Source organism: Pseudophryne corroboree, chromosome 2 (assembly GCF_028390025.1).
Source record: "Pseudophryne corroboree isolate aPseCor3 chromosome 2, aPseCor3.hap2, whole genome shotgun sequence".
NCBI classification, from domain to species: domain Eukaryota; kingdom Metazoa; phylum Chordata; class Amphibia; order Anura; family Myobatrachidae; genus Pseudophryne; species Pseudophryne corroboree.
The window spans coordinates 7,931,660-7,954,345 of record NC_086445.1 but is presented as its reverse complement, the minus strand read 5'-3'; the positions used below and the strand labels follow the sequence as shown (position 1 = coordinate 7,954,345).

General features: G+C 41.9%; 1 protein-coding gene across 2 annotated transcripts in view; it reads right to left on the bottom strand.

Moving 5' to 3' along the window:
- The window catches only part of LOC134992488 (zinc finger protein 664-like), a 114,422-nt gene that overhangs the window by 37,203 nt on the left and 54,533 nt on the right, over positions 1 to 22,686 (bottom strand). For both annotated transcript variants that reach the window (XM_063950785.1, XM_063950786.1), the window contains exon 2: positions 6,850 to 6,927. In XM_063950785.1, coding sequence (XP_063806855.1) covers positions 6,850 to 6,901 — 52 coding nt within the window. In that variant the 5' untranslated portion in view covers positions 6,902 to 6,927. The remainder of the gene's footprint in view (positions 1 to 6,849; positions 6,928 to 22,686) is intronic.

Here is a 22,686-nt window from a genome sequence, read left to right as displayed (position 1 = left end):
CATATAGTGTAACGGTGTGTAATACAGTATGTATCTACATCAGAGTGCAGGATAATAACTCTCTCTCCTATAGCATATAGTGTAATGGTGTGTAATACAGTATGTATCTATATCAGAGTGCAGGATAATAACTCTCTCTCCTATAGCATATAGTGTAATGGTGTGTAATACAATATGTATCTATATCAGAGTGCAGGGCAATAACTCTCTCTCCTATAGCATATAGTGTAACGGTGTGTAATACAGTATGTATCTATATCAGAGTGCAGGGCAATAACTCTCTCTCCTATAGCATATAGTGTAATGGTGTGTAATACAGTATGTATCTACATCAGAGTGCAGGATAATAACTCTCTCTCCTATAGCATATAGTGTAATGGTGTGTAATACAGTATGTATCTATATCAGAGTGCAGGATAATAACTCTCTCTCCTATAGCATATAGTGTAATGGTGTGTAATACAATATGTATCTATATCAGAGTGCAGGGCAATAACTCTCTCTCCTATAGCATATAGTGTAATGGTGTGTAATACAGTATGTATCTATATCAGAGTGCAGGGCAATAACTCTCTCTCCTATAGCATATAGTGTAACGGTGTGTAATACAGTATGTATCTACATCAGAGTGCAGGATAATAACTCTCTCTCCTATAGCATATAGTGTAATGGTGTGTAATACAGTATGTATCTATATCAGAGTGCAGGATAATAACTCTCTCTCCTATAGCATATAGTGTAATGGTGTGTAATACAGTATGTATCTATATCAGAGTGCAGGACAATAACTCTCTCTCCTATAGCATATAGTGTAACGGTGTGTAATACAGTATGTATCTATATCAGAGTGCAGGGCAATAACTCTCTCTCCTATAGCATATAGTGTAATGGTGTGTAATACAGTATGTATCTATATCAGAGTGCAGGATAATAACTCTCTCTCCTATAGCATATAGTGTAATGGTGTGTAATACAGTATGTATCTATATCAGAGTGCAGGATAATAACTCTCTCTCCTATAGCATATAGTGTAATGGTGTGTAATACAGTATGTATCTATATCAGAGTGCAGGGCAATAACTCTCTCCTATAGCATATAGTGTAATGGTGTGTAATACAGTATGTATCTATATCAGAGTGCAGGATAATAACTCTCTCTCCCATAGCATATAGTGTAATGGTGTGTAATACAGTGTGTATCTATATCAGAGTGCAGGAAAATAACTCCCTCTCCTATAGCATATAGTGTAATGATGTGTAATACAGTATGTATCTATATCAGAGTGCAGGACAATAACTCTCTCTCTCCTATAGCATATAGTGTAACGGTGTGTAATACAGTATGTATCTATATCAGAGTGCAGGACAATAACTCTCTCTCCTATAGCATATAGTGTAACGGTGTGTAATACAGTATGTATCTATATCAGAGTGCAGGATAATAACTCTCTCTCCTATAGCATATAGTGTAATGGTGTGTAATACAGTATGTATCTATATCAGAGTGCAGGATAATAACTCTCTCTCCTATAGCATATAGTGTAACGGTGTGTAATACAGTATGTATCTATATCAGAGTGCAGGATAATAACTCTCTCTCCTATAGCATATAGTGTAATGGTGTGTAATACAGTATGTATCTATATCAGAGTGCAGGATAATAACTCTCTCTCCTATAGCATATAGTGTAATGGTGTGTAATACAGTATGTATCTATATCAGAGTGCAGGATAATAACTCTCTCTCCTATAGCATATAGTGTAATGGTGTGTAATACAGTATGTATCTATATCAGAGTGCAGGATAATAACTCTCTCCTATAGCATATAGTGTAATGGTGTGTAATACAGTATGTATCTATATCAGAGTGCAGGATAATAACTCCCTCTCCTATAGCATATAGTGTAACGGTTTGTAATACAGTATGTATCTACATCAGAGTGCAGGATAATAACTCTCTCTCCTATAGCATATAGTGTAACGGTGTGTAATACAGTATGTATCTACATCAGAGTGCAGGATAATAACTCTCTCTCCTATAGCATATAGTGTAATGGTGTGTAATACAGTATATATCTATATCAGAGTGCAGGGCAATAACTCTCTCTCCTATAGCATATAGTGTAATGGTATGTAATACAGTATGTATCTATATCAGAGTGCAGGATAATAACTCCCTCTCCTATAGCATATAGTGTAATGGTGTGTAATACAGTATGTATCTATATCAGAGTGCAGGATAATAACTCTCTCTCCTATAGCATATAGTGTAATGGTGTGTAATACAGTATGTATCTATATCAGAGTGCAGGATAATAACTCTCTCTCCTATAGCATATAGTGTAATGGTGTGTAATACAGTATGTATCTACATCAGAGTGCAGGATAATAACTCTCTCTCCTATAGCATATAGTGTAACGGTGTGTAATATAGTATGTATCTATATCAGAGTGCAGGATAATAACTCTCTCTCCTATAGCATATAGTGTAACGGTGTGTAATACAGTATGTATCTATATCAGAGTGCAGGATAATAACTCTCTCTCCTATAGCATATAGTGTAATGGTGTGTAATACAGTATGTATCTACATCAGAGTGCAGGATAATAACTCTCTCTCCTATAGCATATAGTGTAACGGTGTGTAATACAGTATGTATCTATATCAGAGTGCAGGATAATAACTCTCTCTCCTATAGCATATAGTGTAACGGTGTGTAATACAGTATGTATCTATATCAGAGTGCAGGATAATAACTCTCTCTCCTATAGCATATAGTGTAACTGTGTGTAATACAGTATGTATCTATATCAGAGTGCAGGACAATAACTCTCTCTCCTATAGCATATAGTGTAACGGTGTGTAATACAGTATGTATCTATATCAGAGTGCAGGATAATAACTCTCTCTCCTATAGCATATAGTGTAATGGTGTGTAATACAGTATGTATCTATATCAGAGTGCAGGATAATAACTCTCTCTCCTATAGCATATAGTGTAACGGTGTGTAATACAGTATGTATCTATATCAGAGTGCAGGATAATAACTCTCTCTCCTATAGCATATAGTGTAATGGTGTGTAATACAGTATGTATCTATATCAGAGTGCAGGATAATAACTCTCTCTCCTATAGCATATAGTGTAACGGTGTGTAATACAGTATGTATCTATATCAGAGTGCAGGAAAATAACTCTCTCTCCTATAGCATATAGTGTAACGGTGTGTAATACAGTATGTATCTACATCAGAGTGCAGGATAATAACTCCCTCTCCTATAGCATATAGTGTAATGGTGTGTAATACAGTATGTATCTATATCAGAGTGCAGGATAATAACTCTCTCTCCTATAGCATATAGTGTAATGGTGTGTAATACAGTATGCATCTACATCAGAGTGCAGGATAATAACTATCTCTCCTATAGCATATAGTGTAACTGTGTGTAATACAGTATGTATCTATATCAGAGTGCAGGACAATAACTCTCTCTCCTATAGCATATAGTGTAACGGTGTGTAATACAGTATGTATCTATATCAGAGTGCAGGATAATAACTCTCCTATAGCATATAGTGTAATGGTGTGTAATACAGTATGTATCTATATCAGAGTGCAGGATAATAACTCTCTCTCCTATAGCATATAGTGTAACGGTGTGTAATACAGTATGCATCTATATCAGAGTGCAGGATAATAACTCTCTCTCCTATAGCATATAGTGTAATGGTGTGTAATACAGTATGTATCTATATCAGAGTGCAGGATAATAACTCTCTCTCCTATAGCATATAGTGTAATGGTGTGTAATACAGTATGTATCTATATCAGAGTGCAGGATAATAACTCTCTCTCCTATAGCATATAGTGTAATGGTGTGTAATACAGTATGTATCTATATCAGAGTGCAGGATAATAACTCTCTCTCCTATAGCATATAGTGTAATGGTGTGTAATACAGTATGTATCTATATCAGAGTGCAGGATAATAACTCCCTCTCCTATAGCATATAGTGTAATGGTGTGTAATACAGTATGTATCTATATCAGAGTGCAGGATAATAACTCTCTCTCCTATAGCATATAGTGTAATGGTGTGTAATACAGTATGTATCTATATCAGAGTGCAGGATAATAACTCTCTCTCCTATAGCATATAGTGTAACGGTGTGTAATACAGTATGTATCTATATCAGAGTGCAGGATAATAACTCCCTCTCCTATAGCATATAGTGTAATGGTGTGTAATACAGTATGTATCTATATCAGAGTGCAGGGCAATAACTCTCTCTCCTATAGCATATAGTGTAATGGTGTGTAATACAGTATGTATCTATATCAGAGTGCAGGATAATAACTCTCTCTCCTATAGCATATAGTGTAATGGTGTGTAATACAGTATGTATCTATATCAGAGTGCAGGATAATAACTCTCTCTCCTATAGCATATAGTGTAACGGTGTGTAATACAGTATGTATCTATATCAGAGTGCAGGAAAATAACTCTCTCCTATAGCATATAGTGTAATGGTGTGTAATACAGTATGTATCTACATCAGAGTGCAGGATAATAACTCCCTCTCCTATAGCATATAGTGTAATGGTGTGTAATACAGTATGTATCTATATCAGAGTGCAGGATAATAACTCCCTCTCCTATAGCATATAGTGTAATGGTGTGTAATACAGTATGTATCTATATCAGAGTGCAGGATAATAACTCCCTCTCCTATAGCATATAGTGTAATGGTGTGTAATACAGTATGTATCTATATCAGAGTGCAGGGCAATAACTCTCTCTCCTATAGCATATAGTGTAATGGTGTGTAATACAGTATGTATCTATATCAGAGTGCAGGATAATAACTCTCTCTCCTATAGCATATAGTGTAATGGTGTGTAATACAGTATGTATCTATATCAGAGTGCAGGATAATAACTCTCTCTCCTATAGCATATAGTGTAATGGTGTGTAATACAGTATGTATCTATATCAGAGTGCAGGATAATAACTCTCTCTCCTATAGCATATAGTGTAATGGTGTGTAATACAGTATGTATCTATATCAGAGTGCAGGATAATAACTCTCTCTCCTATAGCATATAGTGTAACGGTGTGTAATACAGTATGTATCTATATCAGAGTGCAGGGTAATAACTCTCTCTCCTATAGCATATAGTGTCACGGTGTGTAATACAGTATGTATCTATATCAGAGTGCAGGATAATAACTCTCTCTCCTATAGCATATAGTGTAATGGTGTGTAATACAGTATGTATCTATATCAGAGTGCAGGATAATAACTCTCTCTCCTATAGCATATAGTGTAATGGTGTGTAATACAGTATGTATCTATATCAGAGTGCAGGATAATAACTCTCTCTCCTATAGCATATAGTGTAATGGTGTGTAATACAGTATGTATCTACATCAGAGTGCAGGATAATAACTCTCTCCTATAGCATATAGTGTAATGGTGTGTAATACAGTATGTATCTATATCAGAGTGCATGATAATAACTCTCTCTCCTATAGCATATAGTGTAATGGTGTGTAATACAGTATGTATCTACATCAGAGTGCAGGATAATAACTCTCTCCTATAGCATATAGTGTAACGGTGTGTAATACAGTATGCATCTACATCAGAGTGCAGGATAATAACTCTCTCTCCTATAGCATATAGTGTAACGGTGTGTAATACAGTATGCATCTATATCAGAGTGCAGGATAATAACTCTCTCTCCTATAGCATATAGTGTAATGGTGTGTAATACAGTATGTATCTATATCAGAGTGCAGGATAATAACTCCCTCTCCTATAGCATATAGTGTAATGGTGTGTAATACAGTATGTATCTATATCAGAGTGCAGGAAAATAACTCTCTCTCCTATAGCATATAGTGTAATGGTGTGTAATACAGTATGTATCTACATCAGAGTGCAGGATAATAACTCTCTCTCCTATAGCATATAGTGTAATGGTGTGTAATACAGTATGTATCTATATCAGAGTGCAGGATAATAACTCTCTCTCCTATAGCATATAGTGTAACGGTGTGTAATACAGTATGTATCTATATCAGAGTGCAGGATAATAACTCTCTCTCCTATAGCATATAGTGTAATGGTGTGTAATACAGTATGTATCTATATCAGAGTGCAGGATAATAACTCCCTCTCCTATAGCATATAGTGTAATGGTGTGTAATACAGTATGTATCTATATCAGAGTGCAGGAAAATAACTCTCTCTCCTATAGCATATAGTGTAATGGTGTGTAATACAGTATGTATCTATATCAGAGTGCAGGATAATAACTCCCTCTCCTATAGCATATAGTGTAACGGTGTGTAATACAGTATGTATCTATATCAGAGTGCAGGATAATAACTCTCTCTCCTATAGCATATAGTGTAACGGTGTGTAATACAGTATGCATCTACATCAGAGTGCAGGATAATAACTCCCTCTCCTATAGCATATAGTGTAACGGTGTGTAATACAGTATGCATCTACATCAGAGTGCAGGATAATAACTCCCTCTCCTATAGCATATGGTCACATTGTGATGCGGTTGTACTTTTACACAAGACTCCTCCTACGAGTTACCGCTGTCTTTTGTGCCCTAATATTCTATCAGTTGTAAAAATGAAAACTCCCCTCTCATCACCCCTCCCCCTCGAAAATAAGTTAGAACAGCAGACGTAAATACAGACCTTACAAGGAACAGACTACCACACAGACGTTCACATTGCAGCACGATCGGAAAAACAAGACTATACTGCGATGCAACCAGCAAGAGGCGACACCATACAAACGCCGAAAACCACTAATGTACCAACCAGTGCGTAAGACGTCCGAGGTGCTCCCCCCAGGCTCCTCCGTGTCCTGCATACTCCTGATACAGCCGCACGTGGTCACTGCAGAGACAAAACAGGTCCTTACGTTGTAGAACTATATATATATATATATATATATATACACACATACACACACACACACACACACACACACACTGTATATACACTGCATACTCCTGATACAGCCGCACGTGGTCACTGCAGAGACAAAACAGGTCCTTACGTTGTAGAACTATATATATATATACACACACACACATACTGTATATACACTGCATACTCCTGATACAGCCGCACGTGGTCACTGCAGAGACAAAACAGGTCCTTACGTTGTAGAACTATATATATATATATATATATATATATATATATATATATACATACACACACACACATACTGTATATACACTGCATACTCCTGATACAGCCGCACGTGGTCACTGCAGAGACAAAACAGGTCCTTACGTTGTAGAACTAATATATATATATATATATATATATATATATAGACCCAGTGAGAAAGGAGGCACTCAGAGCTCAGAGACTTCCAGATGCAAAAAAACTTTTTAGTGAAACCACTGCAAAATTACATAATCATCAACGTTTCGGGGACGTTACACACGCTACAGAACGAGACACTCTTTTAACATATAGAAACAGAACCCCAAAAGAACAAGGTTTTAACTTTATCACAAGGTTTAATTGCCAGGAAAAACAAATACGCGCCATTTTAAATAAGCATTGGGGTATTCTAAAGATGGACACCATTTTGAACACTATTCTACCAGATAAACCAATGGTGGTTTTTAAGAAGGCAAAAAATTTGAAAGACCACCTTGCACCAAGCATGATAACCTCATTGAAACCAGAAATAAAGACACAATGGGACATGAAAGGTCTCTATAAGTGCCAACATTGCAATGTTTGTCAATTTGTACATCCCCGATCAAGCTCCTTTACAAACTCAGAAGGATCGAAATCCTATACAACAAAAGACCGTACAACTTGCAACACATCGTGGGTCATTTATATGTTAGAATGTCCCTGTAAATTAAAGTATATAGGGAAAACGAAACGTCCACTAAAAATCAGGATTCAGGAGCACATCCGAAGTATAAGGAATAAACAGGAACACCACATCATCCCGAGACATTTCAAGAATTATCATGGATCTGAGACGAAAGAACTGACTGTGAGAACCCTAGAGAATGTCAAATTGGGGCCCAGAGGTGGAGATAGGGAAAAAAAACTTTCCCAAAGGGAGATGTATTGGATCTATGAACTCAAAACTTTGGCCCCAAGAGGACTCAATGATAATTATGAGATTGCCCCTTTTCTCTGAAAAAGCATATTAGGATATGGGCATTCTTGTTTTAATTAATTATTCTTCGAGATATTTTAATATATTTTAGTCCTGAATATGTTTAAAATATGCATTTGTTTTGGGTATCTTTATATATATTTTATATGTATATCTTGCACAATATATGCCCTATTTATATGTATTTTTTAATTTTATTGACTTTTTATGATCCTCATTACCAATATCCTCTCATATATACGACAAAGTCTCCTATTATATTCATATGACCTCCTTTTTTAATTAATTTTTTAATTAATTAATCTTTTTTTAATTAATTAATTATTTTTTAATTATTTTTTTAAATATCAATGATACGTCTAAATCCTTCATCTACAACCTTTTTAAATATAATGATGAATTACTGGGTTCAAATTTCACCCATAAAAGCTAATTGATTAAGAATCACATCACTAAGTACCATTGTATATGTATACTACTTCTGTTTCCCTTTACCACGGCATTGTGCTGTTATGGACTCCACTGCTAGCATGATCTGTGCCAACAGATGCATACGAGAGCAGCGGGGACGGGCGGCGCTGTGACCGTCTTAGTCCCGCGCATGCTCAGTTAATGCGTCTGAAGCTGAAACACCTGAGGGCGGAAGCGCTGCCCGGCGCGCTCGTGACTTCCGGCGGTCACGCCGCTCGTTTTCATGCTCCCTGGAAACCGGACTTTGCAGTGTATATGTGGGGGGTAAACGCAGTAATCTCCATACCAATATTATTATAATTAAAAGGTTTTAAGTTGGTTTCTTTCCAACTCAGGACCGGAAGTGACATCACTTCCGGTAAGTACCTGAGTGGAGCTAATTGCCCATTTTGAAAAGGGGTATAAATACAGGCACATGTGAGCCATTATGTATGCACTCCTGAGGAAGTCCAGCAGCACAGCAACGGACGAAACGCGTTGAGTGACAGACGAACACATCTACTAACAGATAAGCTGTTTTATATTTAGCTCATGGTACGGGCAACTTGTTTTTATGTGTTAATGGTAAATAAATAAAACATTTTTTTTAAACTGTATTACACTATGTTGTGTTCTACTCTATCCTTTACGTTGCACGTTTTGAGACCACAAACGCAGACGTGACCAGTACACTAAGGCGTCCACTACCAGAAATGGGGAACGGCATTGCTTTTCTGAGAAACGTTGATCAAAAGTGGTTATGAGACCACCCCACATGGTACACCTCTATTTTTAGGGTGTTCTTGGTGGAGGTTTATTTTGTATTGTCTATATTGCACTATGGGCGCCTCTCTCATTTGTTTTTCTAGATTTATTGAAGTTCTGTTGGAACAGCGGATCATTTTGGAGAATAGGCTGCCACCCCAGAGGATATAGGGGAAGTGCTCTGGACATTTTAAGAACCCACTGTAAAATACATGGACTATTAGAGGAAGGATTATTGCGCCAATTATCACCCTTTTTATTTCTATATATATATATATATATATATATATATATATATATATATATATATATATATATATATACATATATATATATATATATATATATACACACACACACACACACACACACACACACACACACTGTATATACACTGCATACTCCTGATACAGCCGCATGTGGTCACTGCAGAGACAAAACAGGTCCTTACATTGTAGAACTATGTATATATATATATATATATATTTCTACAAACAAAAACAATAATCAATTGCGCTTGGTATAACTTTAAAACCCTCAGATTTTAGTATTTCCAGTAGCTGTTCTTCCACGGTGTGGATTCTTATAACTGGTATCACCTGCAAGTATACGCTCACACCAGAGAACACACCCGAACAAAAAGACGGCCAGAATGGCCTAAATTAGATATGATACCAATTTGTTTTTATTAAAAAACATATAGAATTCCATAAATTCATATGAACATTTTTTTTTTACAGATAAAAGGTTCCATACATTCATATAAACATTCTTAAAAGAAAAACATCCAGATACAGTCAATAGGTTTTCTGTTCAAGCCTTTAAAGAACACCCTCACCCTTATAGGTGTATATTCTGTAGGGTGTATTAATGAACTAGATAAGAGACCATAACGGATTCTCCCAACGCGTTTCGTCAGAACGACTTCATCAGGGGTTTCTGTATGGTATCACTAAAACATAGGCCCTCATTCCGAGTTGTTCGCTCTGTGTTTTTCATCGCATCGCAGTGAGAATCCGCTTAGTGCGCATGCGCAATGTTCGCACTGCGACTGCGCCAAGTAACTTTACTATGAAGAAAGTATTTTTACTCACGGCTTTTTCTTCGCTCCGGCGAACGTAATGTGATTGACAGGAAATGGGTGTTACTGGGCGGAAACACAGCGTTTTAGGGGCGTGTGGCTGAAAACGCTACCGTTTCCGGAAAAAACGCAGGAGTGGCCGGAGAAACGGTGGGAGTGCCTGGGCGAACGCTGGGTGTGTTTGTGACGTCAACCAGGAACGACAAGCACTGAACTGATCGCACAGGCAGAGTAAGTCTGAAGCTACTCTAAAACTGCTAAGTCGTTTGTGATCGCAATATTGCGCATACTTCGGTCGCAATTTTAAGAAGCTAAGATACACTCCCAGTAGGCGTAGGCTTAGCATGTGTAACTCTGCTACATTCGCATTGCGAGCGATCAACTCGGAATGAGGGCCATAAAACGGGTGATTGGATGGTCCTTTAAAATTTCTAGGATAATTTTTATATACACACATATATGCATATACACATAGGGAAGGAAAATGGAGGAGAAAATGGAGAAGGAAATATATACATACCAAAAAAAGGAAGGAACAAAGGCCTTCATGGATATAAAACATCCATAGCCCATATATATAGGACCAACTTTTAATAGAGATGGATAATTCACCCAGAATGGTTGTAGGATGGTAAAACCTATGGATATTATTAATTGGTTAGAAGAGCATAATTTTAATATTCGGACATATTTTTATTGGGTGCTATCAGGTGTGGTGTCTTATCATATAATTTTATACATACCAAGCATAAACGCGTACGCCTTTAAGGGTATTCAGCTAGTTAATGAACCTGGTTGCAGACTCTTTTCAGTTTTTATGCAGGGTCTGTTAAATTTGAACCCTAAAGAATATTTAACAACATTTCAGCTACATATACTTTAAAGTGCAATTATATCACAAACTCCAAAAAGTGAATAATAAACGGTGTGTTCAATAAATTTACATATAGTGAATAACTGCACCACTCAGTGTTGATTTCTATAGCATAGAGCTAATTTCATATATAATTTCATATGCTATAGAAATCAACACTGAGTGGTGCAGTTATTCACTATATGTAAATTTATTGAACACACCGTTTATTATTCACTTTTTGGAGTTTGTGATATAATTGCACTTTAAAGTATATGTAGCTGAAATGTTGTTAAATATTCTTTAGGGTTCAAATTTAACAGACCCTGCATAAAAACTGAAAAGAGTCTGCAACCAGGTTCATTAACTAGCTGAATACCCTTAAAGGCGTACGCGTTTATGCTTGGTATGTATAAAATTATATGATAAGACACCACACCTGATAGCACCCAGTAAAAATATGTCCGAGTATTAAAATTATGGTCTTCTAACCAATTAATAATATCCATAGGTTTTACCATCCTACAACCATTCTGGGTGAATTATCCATCTCTATTAAAAGTTGGTCCTATATATATGGGCTATGGATGTTTTATATCCATGAAGGCCTTTGTTCCTTCCTTTTTTTGGTATGTATATATTTCCTTCTCCATTTTCTCCTCCATTTTCCCTCCCTATGTGTATATGCATATATGTGTGTATATAAAAATTATCCTAGAAATTTTAAAGGACCATCCAATCACCCGTTTTATGTTTTAGTGATACCATACAGAAACCCCTGATGAAGTCGTTCTGACGAAACGCGTTGGGTCGAATCCGTTACGGTCTCTTATCTAGTTCATTAATACACCCTACAGAATATACACCTATAAGGGTGAGGGTGTTCTTTAAAGGCTTGAACAGAAAACCTATTGACTGTATCTGGATGTTTTTCTTTTAAGAATGTTTATATGAATGTATGGAACCTTTTATCTGTAAAAAAAAAAATGTTCATATGAATTTATGGAATTCTATATGTTTTTTAATAAAAACAAATTGGTATCATATCTAATTTAGGCCATTCTGGCCGTCTTTTTGTTCGGGTGTGTTCTCTGGTGTGAGCGTATACTTGCAGGTGATACCAGTTATAAGAATCCACACCGTGGAAGAACAGCTACTGGAAATACTAAAATCTGAGTGTTTTAAAGTTATACCAAGCGCAATTGGTTATTGTTTTTGTTTATGTTATTCGTTGAAAGTTCACTAACAGGGACTTTCTCCATATTGCTGCTGGTGGGTTGAGCGCGGGGTGGAAGACATTTTTTTGTATTTATATATACATATATATATATATATATACACACACACACACGCACATACTGTATATACACTGCATACTCCTGATACAGCCGCACGTGGTCACTGCAGAGACAAAACAGGTCCTTACGTTGTAGAACTATATATATATATATATATATATATATATATATATATATATATATATATATATATAGACCCAGTGAGAAAGGAGGCACTCAGAGCTCAGAGACTTCCAGATGCAAAAAAACTTTTTAGTGAAACCACTGCAAAATTACATAATCATCAACGTTTCGGGGACCGTAGCCCCGAAACGTTGATGATTATCTAATTTTGCAGTGGTTTCACTAAAAAGTTTTTTTGCATCTGGAAGTCTCTGAGTGCCTCCTTTCTCACTGGGTCTATTCATGGAGGTGGAAACCTCAGAGGACGGCACCTGAGCTAGAAAGCCCACGGAGGCTCTCCGAGTGCCGGCCACCTGTTGTGTATCTATATCTATCTATATATATATATATATATATATAAATATATGTACACACACACATACACACTGTATATACACAGCATACTCCTGCTACAGCCGTACATGGTCACTGCAGGTTCTTGTGTTGTAGAACTAATATATATATATATATATATATATATATATACACACATACACATACACACACATATACATCTATACATGCATGAAGATTTATGGTAGACTTACCATGGTTAAATCTTTTTCTGCGAGGTACACTGGATTCCACAGGGAATACATCAGGGTGTAGAGTTGGATCTTGATCCAAGGCACCAACAGGCTAAAGCTTTGACTGTTCCCAGAATGCATTGCACAGCCTCCTCTATAACCCCGCCTTCATGCACTGGAGCTCAGTTTTGTTAACCAGTCGAATGCAGTAGCAGGAAAAAGAGACGACAACTGTTAGTAGCCACATACACCACACTCTCACGACAGGAGAAAGTGTCAGCGGTTAATGCCATACAAACCCAAAGCAGCTAAGTGCGTCAGGGTGGGTGCCCTGTGGAGCCCAGTGTACTTCGCAGAAAGATTTAACAAAGGTAAGTTCTAACCATAAATCTCCTTTTCTGCAGCCGGGTACACTGGTATTCCACAGGGAATGACATTGGGGATGTCCTAAAGCCGTTCCTCATGGGAGGGGTCGCACTGTAGCGGACACAATTACCCGGCGTCCAAAGGAAGCATCCTGGGAGGTGGAAAAGGCATAAAACCTGATTAATGTGTTCAATGAGAACCACGTAGCCGCCTTGCACAATTGTTCGAGGGTCGCACCAGGGCAGGCCGCCCAAGAAGGTCCAACAGACCGAGTAGAATGGGCCTTGATAGCAGCAGGAGCTGAGAGTCAAGCCTGTGCATACAGTAAGTTTGTGCAATCACCATTTTACTCCATCTGGCCAAGGTTTGCTTATTCGCAGGCCAGCCATGTTTGTGAAAATCAAAAAGTACAAAATGGGAATCTGACCTCCTGATAGAGGCAATCCTTTCTACATATATATGGAGAGCCTGTACCAAATCCAAAGACCGCTCTTTGGAGGACAATCCAGAAGAGATGAAGGCCGGAACCACAATCTCTTGGTTAAGATGGAAAGAAGACACCACTTTAGGTAGATAACCGGGGCGAGTTTGAAGAACTGCCTGGTCACAGTGAAAAATCAGAAAGGGTGAACGACAGGACAAAGCACCTAAGTCTGACACCCTCCTAGCAGAGGCAATAGCCAGCAGAAACATGACCTTGAGCCTAAGGCATTTAAGGTCCACCGAGGTTCAAATGGAGACTCTTGCAGACAGATCCCATAGAGCCACAGGAGGGACATAGGGAGGCTGAATCCATAAAACACCCTGAGTGAAAGTATGAACATCAGGAATAGATGCAATTTTTCTCTGAAACCACACCGACAAGGCAGAAATATGAACGTTGAGGGAGGCCAGACGAAGACCTACGTCATATTTCGTAGCAGCACACCGTGTGAAGTAAGAGTTCCAGACCCTGTAATAAATCCGTGCAGAAGCCGGTTTGCGGGCCTTCAACATAGTTTGAATAACCGCCTCAGAGAATCCTTTGGCTCTCAGGAGTGAAGCTTCAAGAGCCACGCCGTCAAAGCCAGTCTGGCCAGGTCCAGGTACACACAAGGGCCCTGAACGAGGAGGTCTGGGCATTCAGGAAGTAGAAGAGGATGCTCTATCGAGAGACCTTGCAGGTCTGAGAACCAATGTAATCTAGGCCAAGCGGGAGCGACTAGAAGTAGCATTCCTCTTTCTTGCTTGAACTTCCGTAGTACCTTGGGCAGAAGTGACACTGGAGGGAACACATATAGCAGCCGAAAGTTCCATGGAATTGCCAGTGCATCCACAAACGTTGCTTGAGGATCCCTTGTCCTTGATCCGAAGACCGGAACTTTGTGATTGTGAAGAGACGCCATAAGGTCTACATCTGGTAGGCCCCACTTGTCCACTAGGAGTTGAAAGACTTCCGGATGAAGACTCCACTCTGGCGTGAACGTCCTGGCGACTGAAGAAATCCGATTCCCAGCTTAAGACTCCGGGAATGAACACTGACGATATTGCTGGCAGATGGCGTTCCGCCCAACGGAGGATTTTTGATACTTCCAGCATTGCCTTGCGGCTTCGAGTGCCGCTTTGATGATTTATGTACGCCACCGTGGTGGCGTTGTCTGACCGTACTTGACCAGGCCTGTTCTGTACCAGAGGCAGCGCAAGCGTCAACGCATTGAACACTGCCCACAATTCCAGAATGTTTATTTGGAGGAGAGATTCTTCCCTGGTCCACCGACCCTGGAGAGAGTGTTGCTCCAACATTGCGCCCCAACCCCGCAGACTGGCGTTCATTATCAGAGGACCCAGTTGGAGATCCAGAAGGGACAGCACCTGCTCAATTAATGGTCCTGTAGCCACCAGCTTAGTGACAGACGAATCTCCAGAGTCAAGGAGATCATTTGAGACCTCAACCGATGGGGCAGGCCATCCCACTTGGAAAGGATTTACCTCTGCAGGGGGTGGGAATAAAATTGAGCGTACTCTACCATATCGAAAGCCGACACCATGAGGCCTAGTACTTGCATCGCCGAGTGTATTGACACTACTGGCCGAGAGAGGAAGTATCTGATCCTGTCCTGAAGTTTCAGGACTTTCTATGGAGACAGAAACAATCTCTGGCTGTGTGTGTAGAGCAGTGCTTCCAGGTGCACCATGCTCCGAGCAGGGACCAGCGAGGACTTTTTCCAGTTGATGAGCCACCCGTGGGCCTGTAGGAATTTGACCGTTCGTTCCAGATGACTGAGGAGAACATCTTAGGAGTTTGCCAGGATCAGCAAGTCGTCCAGATATGGTAGGAGCCTGATTCCCTGACGACGGAGAATGGCTGTCATCATGGCCATGACCTTGGTGAAGATCCGAGGGGCCGTGGCCAGTCCAAATGGCAGAGCCTTGAACTGGTAATGGAGGTTGCCAATAGCAAACAACAGATATTGTTGATGCAATACGGCAATAGGTATATGCAGATAAGCATCCTGTATGTCCAGGGATACCATATAGTCGTTGGGTTCCATGGCCAGTGCAATAGAGCGCAGAGTTTCCATATGGAATTTGGACACTCACAAATTTGTTCAATGCTTTGAAGTTGAGTATAGGCAGGAAGGACTCATTTGGCTTCGAAACTAGAAACAGGGTCGAATAGTATCCCCTGCCTCGCTGGGACAGAGGTACCAGCACTACCACTCCTGTGTCCAGGATGGATTGCATAACCAAGTTTAGAGCTTGCGCTTTCAATGGATCCGAAGGGATAACTGTTGAGCAGAACTGGCAAGGGGGACGTCTCTTGAAAGAGATTGCGTACCCGTGAGAGACAACTTCCCGCACCCAGGCATCCAAAGTGGTCTTTAACCAGGCCTGGGCGTACTGCAGAAGTCGGCCTCCCACCCTGGGGTCCCCAGGGGAAGGCCGCCCCGTCATGCAGCAGGCTTGTCTTGTTTGGAAGCAGGCTGACGGGCGGCCCAGAATTGTTTAGGTTCGGGCTTAGGTTCGTACTTCCAAATCCACTATCTCGAGTACGCCTTACCCTTTGCCTTCCCTGAAGGTCGAAAGGAACGAAAAGTGGTACGCTTTGCCTTCGGTGCAGAAGGATTAGTACTTAGGAGAAATGCAGTCTTAGCAGTTGCCAAGTCAGTCACAATCAAAATCATTTTCTCGTAGTCTGTAGAGGATGCTGGGTTCCACACTAGTACCATGGGGTATAGACTGGTTCTCTAGGAGCCATTGGCACTTTAACAGTTTAATAGTGTGGGCTGGCTCCTCCCTCTATGCCCCTCCTACCAGACTCAGTCTAGAAACTGTGCCCGGGGAGACGACATACTTCGAGAGAAGGAAATACACAGATAGTGGCGAGATTCACACCAGCTCACACATACAAGGCAAAACAAGCTAACCAGCTTGTAAACTCAGCAACAGCTGAATCAGTACTAAAACCAGTAAGAAACGCAGAACTTACCTAACAACAAGGCAGTACTGAAACAAAAATAACACTGCAGGATAACGATGTGCTGGGCAGGCACCCAGCATCCTCTATGGACTACGAGAAAAGGATTTACCAGTAGGTAATTAAAATCCTATTTTCTCTTACGTCCTAGAGGATGCGGGGTCCACATTAGTAGTATGGGGATGTACGAAAGCTCCCAGAACGGGAGGGAAAGCACGTAGGCTCCTCCAGAACTGCTTGACCAAACTTGAGGTCCTCAGAGGCCAAAGTATCGAACTTGTAAAACTTAGCAAACGTTTTCGACCCAGACCAAGTAGCCGCTCGGCAAAGCTGAGACACCCCGGGCAGCTGCCCAGGAAGAACCAACCTTATGAGTAGAGTGGGCCTTAACCGATTTTGGACACGGCAATCCTGCCGCAGAATATGCATGCTGGAGAGTGAACCTGATCCAGCGAGAAATCGTCTGCTTAGAAGAGAGTCCAATTTGCTGTGACAAGCAGTCCTCTTCACATAGATCTTCATAGCCCTCACAACATCCAAAGACTTTGAGGCAATTGAGGAGTCAGTAGTCACTGGAACAAGAATAGGTTGGTTGATATGAAAAGCCGACAACTTTTGGAAGGAACTGTTGACGCGTCCTGAGTTCCACCCTATCTTCATGGAAGACCAAATAGGGACTTTTACAGGACAAAGCCACCAATTCCGACACACGTCGCGCAGAAGCCAAGGCCAATAAAGTGACAGCCTTCCACGTGAGAAACGTGACCTCAGCCTCCTTAAACCAATCCGATTGTAGGAAATGCAACACCATGTCAAGATCCTAGGGTGCCGTCGGCGCCAAAAAGGGAGGCTGAATGTGCAGAACCCCTTTCAAAAAGGTCTGAACCTCAGGGAGGGCAGACAATTGTTTCTGGAAGAAAATGGATAAAGCCGAAATCTGGATCTTTAGGGATCCCAATCGCAGGCTCATATCCACTACTGCTTGCAGGAATAGGAGAAACCGTCCAAGTTAAAACTTCACCGCAAGAAACTTCTTGGATTCACACTAAGAAACATACTTTTTCCAAATTCAATGGTAATGTTTAGACGTTACTCCTTTCCTAGCTTGTATCAGGGTAGGAAAAACCACGCTCGGAATACCCTTCCGAGCTAAGATCTGGCGCTCAACCTCCATGTTGTCAAACGTTGCCGTGGGAAGTCTTGATAAGCGACCGGCCCCTGTTGCAGAAGATCCTCCCGAAGAGGTAGAGGCCTTGGATCTTCCAGTAGAAGAGCCAGCAGATCCGCGTACCAAGCCCTCCTTGGCCAGTTCGAAGCAATGAGGATCGCCTGAACCCTTTCTTTCTTTTTACAAGCTTTAGAATTCTTGGAATGAGAGGAAATGGAGGGAACACATATACTGACTTGAACACCCATGGTGTTACCAGTGCCTCCACCGCCACTGCTTGTGGGTCTCTCGACCTGGAACAGTACCCCCGAAGCTTCCTGTTGAGACGGGAGGCCATCATGTCTATGTGAGGTACACCCCAATGACTTGTTAGCTCCTAGAACACCTCCGAGTGGAGGCCACACTCTCCTGGATGGAGATCGTGTCTGCTGAGGAAATCCGTTTCCCAGGTGTCCCACTCCCGGAATGAATATTGCTGACAACGCCACTACATTACTTTCTGCACAGAGGAGGATTTTTATCACCTCTGACATTGCAGCCCTGCTCTTCGTTCCGCCCTGCCGGTTTATGTAGGCCACTGTTGTCACGTTGTCCGACTGCACCTGAACAGCATGATCCTGCAGAAGGTGTGCTGCTTGAAGAAGACCATTGTACATGGCTCTTAGCTCCAGAATGTTTATTGGAAGAAGGGATTCCTGACTTGACCACCTTCCTTGGAAGGTTTCCCCTTGAGCGACTGCTTCCCGACCTCTGAGACTTGCATCCGTAGTTAGAAGGATCCAGTCCTGAACCCCAAACCTGTGGCCATCTAGAAGGTGAGGCAGTTGCAGCCACCAGAGTAGTTAAATCCTTGCTTTCGGCGACAGACGTATCCTCTGGTGCATGTGTAGGTGAGAATCCGACCACTGGTCTAGTATCCAGCTGAAAGGACAGAGCATGAAACCTCCCGTTCTGCAGAGCCTCGTAGGAGGCAACCATCTTCCCCAGAAGACGAATGCACGGATGAACCGATACCCGGGCAGGCTTAAAGACATCCCGGACCATTGTCTGTATCACCAACGCTTTCTCCACTGGTAGAAACACCCTCTGCACCTCCGTGTCGAGGATGATACCCAGGAAAGACAGCCTCCTTGTCGGCTCCAGATGAAACTTTGGAAGGTTCAGGATCCAACCGTGCTCCCTGAGCAGAGGAGTCGTGAGAGCAATGGACTGTCACAACTTCTCCCTGGACGATGCCTTTATCAGCAGATCGTCCAGATATGGAATTATGTTCACCACCTGCCTGCGGAGGAGAACCATCATCTCTGCCATCACCTTGGTGAAGACCCTCGGTGCTGTGGAGAGACCAAATGGCAGTGCTTGAAACAGTGCAAACGGGAATGTGGAGGTACACATCCTTGATGTCCAGGGACACCAGAATCTCCTCATCCTCCAGACCGGAGATTACCACCCTCAGAGACTCCATTTTGAATTTGAACTCCCTTAGATAAGGGTTTAGCGATTTCAAGTTCAAAATTGGCCTGACCGAACCATCTGATTTTGGTACCACAAAAAGGTCCGAATAGTAACCCTTGTTTCGCTGATGAGGTGGAAAAGGTACAATGACCTGTGACCTTTCCAATTTTTGGATGGCTTCCTGTAGGATAGCCCTGTCTGCCAGCAAAGCCGGCAAGCCCGATTGGAAGAATCAGTGAGGCGGAAGCTCTTGAAACTCTAGCCTGTACCCCTGGGACACAATATCCTGTATCCAGGGTTCCAAGCCGGACGACACCCAAGCGTGGTTTAACCGTTTGAGCCTCGCCCCCACCGTCCCTTCCTCGAGGCTGTGCGGTCCACCGGCATGCTGAGGATTTTGAGGTACCAGAAGCATGCTTTTTGGATTTTGCACGACCTTCCCTAAAGAAGGTGTTAGACGGTTTGTTCTTTTCTGGTCTTAGCGGTCCGAAAGGACTGTGACGTAGTCGGAGAAAAGGGTTTCTTCGTAGCCGTTGCAGCAGAGGGAAGAAAAGGCGACTTACCAGCAGTTGCCGCAGAAATCCACGCATCCAACGCTTCCCAGCTTGACCTGTGTAGGGTAGGTTCTCTACATTTCTCCTGGATTCCGCGTCCACAGACTATTGGCGTAGCCAGAGTCCCCTGCAGGCCGAGACAGACATGGAGGAGATCCCCACAGCCATCGAACCCAGGTCCTTCATGGATTCTACCATACTGTTAATCTGGCAGAATCCTGTATGTTACGTAAAAACAATTCAACGTCACTTTTATCCATTGTAGCCAAGTCTTCCAGTACAGTGCCTGACCACTTTACTATAGCTTTAGAAATCCATGCACAGGCAATAGTAGGCCACAGTATCGCCCCTGAAGCCGTGTATATGGATTTGAGCGTAGTGTCAACCTTGCAATCCACCTGTTTGTTTAACGCGGTAGATCCCGAGACAGGTAAGACCACCTTCTTAGACAGCCTGGAAACAGATGAGTCAACTATGGGCGGGGTCTCACAGTTTTTCCTAACTTCCTCAGGGAAGGGAAAACCAACCAGAACCTTTCTTGGGATCTGAACTTTTTTCTCCGGATTTTCCCAGGATTTAAAAAAAATAAGAATTTACTTACCGATAATTCTATTTCTCGTAGTCCGTAGTGGATGCTGGGGACTCAGTCAGGACCATGGGGATTAGCGGCTCCGCAGGAGACAGGGCACAAAAATAAAAGCTTTAGGACTAGGTGGTGTGCACTGGCTCCTCCCCCTATGACCCTCCTCCAAGCCTCAGTTAGGATACTGTGCCCGGACGAGCGTACACAGTAAGGAAGGATTTTGAATCCCGGGTAAGACTCATACCAGCCACACCAATCACACTGTACAACTTGTGATCTGAACCCAGTTAACAGCATGATAACAGAGGAGCCTCTGAAAAGATGGCTCACAACAATAACAACCCGATTTTTGTAACAATAACTATGTACAAGTATTGCAGACAATCCGCACTTGGGATGGGCGCCCAGCATCCACTACGGACTACGAGAAATAGAATTATCGGTAAGTAAATTCTTATTTTCTCTGAAGTCCTAAGTGGATGCTGGGGACACCGTCAGGACCATGGGGATTATACCAAAGCTCCCAAACGGGCGGGAGAGTGCGGATGACTCTGCAGCACCGAATGAGAGAACTCCAGGTCCTCTTCAGCCAGGGTATCCAATTTGTAGAATTTTGCAAACGTGTTTGCCCCTGACCAAGTAGCAGCTCGGCAAAGTTGTAAAGCCGAGACCCCTCGGGCAGCCGCCCAAGATGAGCCCACCTTCCTTGTGGAATGGGCATTTACAGATTTTGGCTGTGGCAGGCCTGCCACAGAATGTGCAAGCTGAATTGTACTACAAATCCAACGCGCAATCGTCTGCTTAGAAGCAGGAGCACCCAGCTTGTTGGGTGCATACAGGATAAACAGCGAGTCAGTTTTCCTGACTCCAGCCGTCCTGGAAACATATATTTTCAGGGCCCTGACAACGTCCAGCAACTTGGAGTCCTCCAAGTCCCTAGTAGCCGCAGGCACCACAATAGGTTGGTTCAGGTGAAACGCTGACATCACCTTAGGGAGAAACTGGGGACGAGTCCGCAGTTCTGCCCTGTCCGAATGGAAAATCAGATATGGGCTTTTGTGAGACAAAGCCGCCAATTCTGACACTCGCCTGGCCGAGGCCAGGGCCAACAGCATGGTCACTTTCCATGTGAGATATTTCAAATCCACAGATTTGAGCGGTTCAAACCAATGTGATTTGAGGAATCCCAGAACTACGTTGAGATCCCACGGTGCCACTGGAGGCACAAAAGGGGGTTGTATATGCAGTACTCCCTTGACGAATGTCTGGACTTCAGGAACTGAAGCCAATTCTTTCTGGAAGAAAATCGACAGGGCCAAAATTTGAACCTTAATGGACCCCAATTTGAGGCCCATAGACACTCCTGTTTGCAGGAAATGCAAGAATCGACCCAGTTGAAATTCCTCCGTGGGGGCCTTCCTGGCCTCACACCACGCCACATATTTTCGCCAAATGCGGTGATAATGTTGTGCGGTCACCTCCTTCCTGGCTTTGACCAGGGTAGGTATGACCTCTTCCGGAATGCCTTTTTCCCTTAGGATCCGGCGTTCAACCGCCATGCCGTCAAACGCAGCCGCGGTAAGTCTTGGAACAGACAGGGTCCTTGCTGAAGCAAGTCCCTTCTTAGCGGCAGAGGCCATGGGTCCTCTGTGAGCATCTCTTGAAGTTCCGGGTAGCAAGTCCTCCTTGGCCAATCCGGAGCCACGGGTATAGTTCTTACTCCTCTCCGTCTTATAATTCTCAGTACCTTGGGTATGAGAGGAAGAGGAGGGAACACAT